This window comes from Notothenia coriiceps, unplaced genomic scaffold (assembly GCF_000735185.1).
Source record: "Notothenia coriiceps isolate Sejong01 unplaced genomic scaffold, NC01 NC01_scaffold00000492, whole genome shotgun sequence".
NCBI lineage: Eukaryota > Metazoa > Chordata > Actinopteri > Perciformes > Nototheniidae > Notothenia > Notothenia coriiceps.
Window position 1 is genome coordinate 239,959 of NW_011333193.1, and position 9,476 is coordinate 249,434.

The 9,476-nt window shown below is 40.8% G+C and overlaps 1 protein-coding gene across 1 annotated transcript in view; it reads right to left on the bottom strand.

Moving 5' to 3' along the window:
- LOC104954417 (potassium voltage-gated channel subfamily H member 7-like) overlaps nt 1-6,700 on the bottom strand; it is a 7,308-nt gene extending 608 nt beyond the window's left edge. Inside the window, exons 1-2 of the mRNA XM_010781524.1 lie at nt 6,229-6,700; nt 5,486-5,716 (exon numbers count right to left, since the gene is read on the bottom strand). Of these exons, the coding sequence (XP_010779826.1) occupies nt 5,486-5,716; nt 6,229-6,304 (307 nt within the window). The 5' untranslated portion in view covers nt 6,305-6,700. The remainder of the gene's footprint in view (nt 1-5,485; nt 5,717-6,228) is intronic.
- Between the last annotated feature and the right edge of the window lie 2,776 nt (nt 6,701-9,476).

The following is a 9,476-nucleotide window of genomic DNA, read 5'->3' on the forward strand; positions in this document are numbered from 1 at the left end:
GAGAGAGAGACAGAGGGAATCCGAACTATGTACATCCATAATTAAAGCTGCTGGACTGGATTCAAGAGGGTGTTCCTGCCATGGAAGAAGCCATCTGATATTCAGCTGCGCCGCATTCCTGCCGCTCTCTTACACCTTCATCCCTCACTGTCACACACAACTTCACACGTAGTTTAGGGCACCCCCCACCCCACCCCATCTAATTGATCTGCCTCATTTTGTCTTTGTGTTGCCACCTCTCTTTTTCTTCCCTCACAGACACAAGCTACCCACAAACTAAAAGCCTATGTTGGTTGAATCTACAATAATTGCTTTTACAGAGGACGATTTTTGTTCCGCAGTCACACCATCAAACGGCTTCAAGCAAATGGCCCGAGTCATATCACTTATCGTGCCCTACTTCCTCTGAGGCTACAGGGCCGTATTGACTGGTTCCTTGTTATCTTGAGAGCAGTTCACACCACTTGGTCACAAGTTGCATCTGAAGCATTACTGCAAGACTATGAAATGTCGATCTTAAAAAACACCTTAAATCAGCTACAAATGATTAACTACTATCAAGTGTTTGGAACTGTTTGTGTGTTTCCTCCAGGGTGGTGATAGCTCCGCTGGTTTTCAAGTTTCTCCTTGGAGTTATTTTTAAACTATGTGACAGCCAAAGCCACTTAAAGGGGTAACAGGTGAAACACGTAGTATAAAGGACCAACAAGGAGCTGTATGAATTGATGTCATTTCTGGGTTGAGCTGCTATTAGCGTAACACTCCCGGATTTATTGAACTGTCTGCAATTGAACTGCATTGTGGGTAATGTTGCGCCTGTTTTGAAAAGGCAGAATAGAATAAAAAAAGACTGCTTCATTAATTGTTATCCTTTTTTTCTACAGTGCTTAACTGTTGGACAAAACAAGCCATTTTTGAATTACTAAACAACACTAAAAACATCTCCGTCCCCAGAGTGAGGTACTCTAGCAAAGATGTCATGTTTTTAACAGCTATCACAATCTGAAGATTCAACATTAGTATGGCATTTTCAGCGGCACTGATGAAAAAAGTTCTGATATCAGCGAGCATCACTGAAGCACAACTAACTTGAATTTATTTATAGCGTGTCTCATTTGCTATTTGCAAGTGAAAGCTTTTACCATGTACTGAGCTTATGGATTTTCTTGATAGACCCCTGAGAGGCCCTTTAGTCCGACAGCAAGACACTGTGATTATTCGATTTGAATCAATGACTGGAGAGGCATATAGAGAAACTGTTGCTCAGTAAATACTCGTGGATATTTGAAAATATGCTTTACCTTTACCTTAGTCATGTATGTGCAGGGCTGAAGGCCTTTATTCATAAATAAAAGACCAAAGACTAAAAGCATTGAATGTAGTGTTAGCTATAGCTGCTCACCGCACCGTTTTGTAATGTAGGAAACAGTCGGTATTTAAATATAAGGGTCTGTGCTTATTGCTTTACCATTTGTTTTAGTTAAGAGGAGATCATGTCGTTTAGCAAATTCCAATTTCTCACTAATTTACTGTGTAATTACCCGATGAAGCATTAGCATTTAAATAGACCATGCGGCTATCTTTAACAAGAGTCTGCCAGGAGAAAGGGAACCCAAATCTAACGTCTTGGCAACATTCCAACACTTACTGTAAGGCCACTTAATGGAGGGGCTATGACTATGGTTAATTAAATTATTATATTTGACGTCTTTACTCTTTATCTGTAGTTTCAACAAAGCTGTATATGACAGCCCCTCAGGATTTTGTAGCGACATCTCTGGTTCTAACCTGCTTAGTCTTTCTATTTTCTTTTCACTTTGTTTCAAGGCTGTGTTATTCTGTTTGAAAAGAAAGTGACAGGGGACAAATCCATAAAAAACTTGCAGTTATTTATCCTTGATTCAAATTGACAGTTTCATAAGAATCATCTTAAACCCATCACCAGCAAGGCACCCTGTGGTTAGCACAGTTTTGTTCTCAGTGACAGAAATCCTTGTTGTTGACAGAGTTTTGCTTTGTTTGTGATTATAATTGTGTATCTGTGATCATCTGTAGACATAGTAAGCCCATAAAACATACTGCGCACACACTGCAGCATCCTCACAGAAACACAGGTTTGTTTTTCTCCATTGGATACAAATGGAATGACTTACATGCATAAATGATGGGATGATGACAGCAAAGTGCAAATCGAAATAGCACCAGTGAGTCACACTCTGTCTTTTCAGGTGCTGATAGAGTTGAGAAGAGGCAGTGCTCTGAACGTACAGCCTACCAAGGTAAACAAAAATACAATTGTTACAAATGTAGCACCTAAATGTCAAGCACAGGGGTTTGGAATACACTTTTGACTACTTTTAGACCCTACTTTCTCTTTCGAGGTCATGGAGATATGAGCAATCGGAGGCAAAAGGACCAGTGGACCTGCGAAGGCACAAATCACAAAGCATTAACAATGTGCCAGAGATTGTGCTGACGAGGAGATTCTCCTTCACGGGCTGTAAAGGACAGCGGGCGACGCGTTTATAATGCAGACCCCGGGTCACGGGATTAAAAAGAAGAAGATTGGCTCGCAGAAACCCCAACGGTCCACCACAAGGAGAGCAATCAGCTTGCTGCAATGACATTTCCCCTGGAACTCCAATACAGGAGACAATAGAGATAGAAAATTAGAGCTGTGTGTGTGCAGTGGGTGGAGGGAGGGAGGGAGGGAGTTACATCTAAGATCAAAGTATTTCTTAAGTGGCTGCAATCTGAAATCTTAAGTCTTAATGTGGTCCATTCCAATCAGAAGGCTCCCAGAAGCCAGCACACTTTTTAATATCTTCACCTGACATTGTCTTCTGTAGTTTCATGCAACTACAAAAAAGCCTCAAGTAGAACCAAATAAACATGTCCTTGCTCGTTTCTCAAACTTATAATAATAATAATAATACATGGCGCTTTTCATGAAACTCAAAGACGCTTTGACAGAGAATTAAGAGAACACAACAAAAAAAAGACAAAGAAATACAAAAAGAGATAAACAAAACAGAAAAAAAATACTTGAGGTCATGGTCTTGTTTTTCCGTGTTTCGTCCCACTTGAGGTCAATTCATTCCTACTATGGTCAGTCGGTGGGGGCAGGGCGTTCAGCCCTCATTGATTTCTCCTCTCGAATGCACCGGTATTGGAGATCAATGCAACATGAAGGTATTTGTGTCCTCATTAATGCTGTTTGCTCAGCAGATCGATGCAGCTTGGCCTGGTTGACAATAAGTCTGCCTAGAGGACAGGAGCATCAGACCTGTAATGGTCATATTTAACGTACTTGAAACCTAGTATAAAGTATAAGGGTGCTACATTATGAGTCAGTGCCCAAGAATCAAAAGTGAAAGTACACTACTTATGCCGAAGCTTGGTTCCCCTAAGGCGGATGTTTGGTCTTCAAAGATCTTTGTTTGGTTTAATTAGTTAAACAAATATTCCCAGAAGCTTTATACGTCGAATGTTCTTGTGGTAATGCAATACAGCTCACTAATGAGAGTGCTAACTAATGGATTCTGTGAGGTTATTTTTAAAAACGTGTTTCGAGAAATGTGTAGTAATCACCTCTTTTATAACAAAGGGAAGTTGTAAATATAGTAAAGGACAGAAAACATATTAAGAATGTTCTACTATCGTTAGAAAAGTATTGCCAGAACAAATCTGCAAACAGCATTCCTTTTCAAAGTTTAAAACTAAAACAATACACAGCATAAAACTTAGGAACATGTTCTTTCCCTGGGTGTCATACTTTGGAAAACATCAAATAAGACATGCCTCACCAAGGCTCTGGTTGCATATTGACTCCAACCACTCAAAGAATAAGTCCTCCACTCCGCCTCTAAGCATCATCCACTAAATGCATCTCACTCTTTCTACCTTTGAGACCACACACACGTGTATCCCAGGATACTAACATTTGTCACTACTCTGTAAACCGCCCTATTCTACATCACCTCTCTCTCTGGGTTTTCCTATACCTGCCTGATATGAATTACACACTAGCACACACACAGGTCAATCTTCAAAGAGCACTGCATCATCCATCACTGATACAGAGCTCCTATCTCACATCAAATGTCAGAAAGATCCCTCCCATGGTATCTTGTTTCATGTTCATGAGAACATCTAGCCGTAGGTAGGCAGATACAGTTCAACCCTTTCTACAGATCAAGAGACTTCTCCTACAATGCTCAGCTACTTCACTCATGGATGCCTCAGTAAAGACATTTACCCAACTAAAGTGAGTGCGATAGATTAGTTGATATCGGATTAAAAACAACCAAACAATCGATGAGGATAAAACGAATAAAGCCTAAACCTGCATACAACGAACAATCAATCCTATGCCGTAGTAAAACTTCCCCTTTAAGCGTTATGCAAGGAGGCTTAAGCATCTAAACACACATGTCATTGTGGGAGGTCAAGACATGAACTCTTTCTGAACTACCACAGTTGAAAATGTAACTCTGGAGCTCACCTATAACTCAGCGAGATGAAACCAGCTGTCATACCAAGTCATGATCTGTATGCAGAATTCATAAGCAGCATATGCACGCAGGTACATTATTTAAACTATGGCTATTCAGTCAGAGAAGAGGGTCATGCCTGTGAGTTCTGACATTTTAATGGATGTAGCTTAATGAATGCAGCAATGACATCTGTGTTCACTACTAACACTAACACTACTTCTATTCTTCTTAGATGTATTGAGAACAGAAAGCACTCGGCTTACTCTCCTCACATTACTCTCTGGGGAAGTGAGCTACATCTTTCCCATGGTGCCCTCTCCGGCGCAGGCTAATGAACATCTCCCAGCCACCCTGCGCTGCTTTGCATCACTTCAAAACTGGACTTCACAGCAAAGGAACCCTTCACAGCTGCTCTCTCCCCCCCTCAGGGTTTACATGCAAATGGGTGCACTCAGTGATTTGCCTGCCCCAAAATGTTCTACATGGAGCAGACTCAGAGATAGAACTGACCAGCAGTGTATCCAGAGACAGTCACACATTCAACTGCGTATCTGGCATTAACACTGCAGGTGGAGTAACTCAACGAAATGTGTGGAATTAAACCAAAACGTGATTATTTTTGGAAGCGACTGACAGAGCTAGGTTCAGCCAGCATATTTTTGGGAATTAAGATATCTGTAAAAAAAGCCATGAACTCATCCTTTTTCATAATGAAAATGATGTTTACATTAATAATTATAATCCAATTATATGATATCCTCACAACGGCAATTCTGCATAGTGAGTACTTTTACTTTTGGGTACTCAAATATATTTTGATACTAATACTTATCCTAAAGTAAGTTCAGTAAGAAGAGTAATATTCCCCCTGTAGTATTGCTTCTTGTTCCTTTAATAAAAGATGTGAGTATCTCTTTCACCTATGAGTCCACTGCAGCCTTATGTCATGCTGTAAATGTCACCTGACCCCCAGAGTCAGCGGTACTCACCATCCTTGCGGTGGTAGGTGATCTCTACCTTGCGCTCCTCTGATCCCATGAGAGCCTGGGCTACCTGAGCCTGCGAGTGCCGGGTGGTGAACTCTCCATGCAGGAAGTCACAGGTGCACGGCTTCTGCATGACGTCCGCCCTGGAGAAGCCTGTCATCTCGCAGAAGCCGTCATTACAGTAGATGATAGCACAGTTCTGCACCCGGGCATTGGCTATGATGAATTTCTTACCTGAAAAAGGAGAGATGGAGAGAGGGGGAATGATAATTTGTTCAAGGGCAGAATAACAGAAACAAGACCAATTGAGTGCAGTGATTCACCGTTAAATAAACATGGTGACTGTTGGAAGCTGGATTATCCCTTCATTATATTGAATATTCCTAAATAACGATAACAAATAATAATTATTATTATTATTATGGGCAATTCAGGTTTTGGGGGATTAAATGCTTGATCCTTATTTCTCATATGCAGCTTTTTGAACTACACTTTCCACTGGAGCAGGTGAGGTGCTAAGACACAGAGTAGCTGGATAATTCACTTAAAATGACTTTTCATGCATCTCTGACATATAAAATCATTAAAACATAGAATAGGTTCATTGTGTTCTATCTGCATCTTAAGCTTATTGTTATAAAAGCAGGCCTATTAGGCGATTCCCTAACAACCAAATTATTATTATGAGGATGCAGACACAAAAGGCAGGCATCACAGCACACTGGAAACCATGGAGAGGTACTCACTTTGTCCTTCGAATTTGCGAATTATTACTCCCAAAAACGTGTTTTGTGGCGCAACATGACCCCTCCTGACAGGCATGGTTCCCCCTCCAATAAATATGATGATAGACAAATCTTCCAAGCCGATCCCCCAAAACGCCTTCCGTCAAGTTCTAGCGGAAGACAACCCAAGCCAGAAGGGCTCCCCGTTTTCTTTGTCACCAGTCAGTCATCCTTGCAAGAATATCGCCCCCTCTCCCTTTTTGTTTAAGACCCCCCGTGTTTCCCTTATTTCAACTCCGACGCGTGCCCGCTTGAGCGCATCGCAGAGGCTTCCCTGCGCTCCTCGCCGATGGAAAGAAAGGAGTCGGTAGACCGCAGTTTCTCCAACATCTCACCGTCGCTCCTCGAAAGCACTGTGCGCGCTGTGCGTCTGTGTTGTTACGGAGGGAGGTCTCTGAAGCCAATGGCTGAGGCTGACACACCGGAGAGCAACACCGACACTGCGAAGGGGAGAAACCCACATGGATGCGTAGACAAAGCAGCAGACGGAGAGATAGTAGAGGCTGGGCTAGCTGGTAACGCAACGAATTACAGTAACGCGTTACAGTCTTGGAGCGTACAACTCGCTATTCTACGCAGCCTTATTAGCAGATAAACACTTTGTTATTATGCTACCCATTTTCGTTTAATTCATTATATTTTAAGTTGAATTATTTTCCTGTTGCGGAAATAATTCAGCATTGCCTGTGGTTTAACATAGACCTACTGAACATTACAAGTGAAAGTCCTTAATTACAATGTTACTTCAGTAGGAATATAGATTATTGCCAGCTTAATGTAGGCTACATAAAGTAACAAAAGTAAGTAATTCAAATAAACCCCACATTTACCAAGGGCAACATTGAAGGGAAGCACACATTAATTCATCAATAATTATAATAACTTAATAATGTGGCGTTTAAATGGGTACTTTTACTTTTGGTAGGCTACTTAAAACTAAAAGCTTATTTGAAGTACATTTTTGAATGCTGGACTTTTACTTGTAACGAAGTATTTTTACATGGTACTATACAGGACTGACACTGGCATGTCACAGCGAGTGCAATTTAGAAGGCATTACTATATTAGCCCCGAGGACGCTACTTTAGCATTAGCTTAGTGAGTGCTAGCTAGCTTAATTTACCTGCTCAAGCTAACGTCTTACGTACTTATATGACGCAAAGAAGCAGCGGAAGTTAACAAAAAGGCTACAAAACACCTCGACGAGTATCTAAGTAGTACTTTAGACACTAATGAGTATTTACTTCAGAATCACGTCTTGCGAGGGGTGACGTCAGGGTAGAGGTGTGTCGCCTCGTGAGGTTCCATGGAGTCCTCCTCCTTTCCTCTTTCCACTCAGTTTATGCTGTTCTGTCTCAAAGTGAGTCAGGAGCTGGCCATGGTGCTGCCGAGGGATTTGACTTAACATCCCATTCGTCGTGTCAGCACACACTTTATGCATTTTTCTTTACATTTTGTTGACATTTTCAAAACGTTTTTTCATCATCATTGTTATTCATAGTACCACAAAAAGTTACTTAGAATTTGAATACAGAAAGTACTCTAACCATGAAGAACAGGTAATGTTGTAATGCTTCATCCCTTACTCTTTTATTATTCTTCATTGCTCTGTCCTCTCAGATGTAAATTATTTCCCCCCATGTGTCTCTTGTCCCACTCAAAGCCATGCACACCCGGGGTGAAACATCTGTCCTGGTCTTATATTAGCTCTCAGTCCATATGTGCCATTCACAAACCCACTAAATATACACAGACAAACAGAGTTTAGAGAGAAGCTGACATATTCTGCATTTACAACCTTTTATTTGAAAACTGACTAGATTCCATGTGAAGTTAGCCTTTGTTCAACACCTTTCTCTTTTTCGCGCACAGACAGCTTGCTTTGGATGTTTTAGTTTTCCCCTGCAGCGTGTGGCCTATAGTCTCAGATTTACAGCATGTATTAGTACTAATCTACATTTTGTTGCCCACATCCAATTTGTCAACACAGTTAATGATATTGTAATCCATCAATTCAATCCACAACACAAATCTTTTTTCTCTTTCATTTCCCCCTCTCTGTCGCTGTCGCACAACAAGCACGACTCACTGATTCAAAGCTGTGGAACAGTAAAGGGTAGGCCTGCCCTTGAGTCATATTCACATTAAAGGGAGTGACAACTTTAATTAATTGTATTTTAGCTCATAATACGCTCACTGAAAGGACAGCTGGTGGTGACAAGCACTATTTCAACAGAGAGAACAACATAATCCTTATGGAGCCTGCATAGCATAGTAGAAAAGCAGGAATTCCAGATGGGTGGAAGTATTGGGAGATGCTCTAGTCTAGATCCACCAGCAGGTAAATGTATTCACTAACTTATCAAGTAAAACCTAAAAGAATGCCCACGTGACCACACATTTGGTAAGAAATAGCTGCAGATGTGGCCTTACTTCAAGACTGAGTTACATAACAAGTAAGTACATGTTCACTCCTGGTACAAGAGGTATGAACATAGGTCTCATATGTGAATATATATATATATGACTTACATTAAATATACATAATATTAAATATTCATATACGCTGAAACCCCATCGATAACAGGCCACAGTGCAGGACTTGCTACGTGAAGTTCTGGAAACAAGCCTCATGAAAAGGAAACACATGTTTCAACATTACTGCTCAAAATGTGAGGATATTTCTGAGAAGTGACAAAAAAACTTTCCATGTGATTCTTGAACATCTCTTACCAGATGCCATTGGCACGGTGGCTCAGTGCTTTTATGGGAACCAATAGTTATAAATAGATTAATCTGTATTTACTTTCCATTTATCTGGAACATCACTTATCTGCCCTTTATGAGACCGCATCTTCCCGACCGGGTTTAATCAGTCACGGTAGGAGAAGGAAATGAAGTTTCATCCCTACACTGCAGTTAAGGGTGCAATGAATAATTAAATGGAAATTAAACAATACAAGAGGGATGTGGGTTTTACTGATAACACACGAGGGAATTCTGAAGTAAAGCTAGAGGGTCTGAGGATATTCCAGAAGAGATATTTACTGTGGTTATGAGGTCAGCTGTATTCCAGTAAGTGCAACCAAGAGATACATTTCTGTCAGGCTGATAGATTAAGACCCTTTGCCTCATGGGAAATATTGTCTGTCAGGAGAGAACTATTTTATGATCAAATAATTGTACCCAGTGATTAATTTGTACAACTA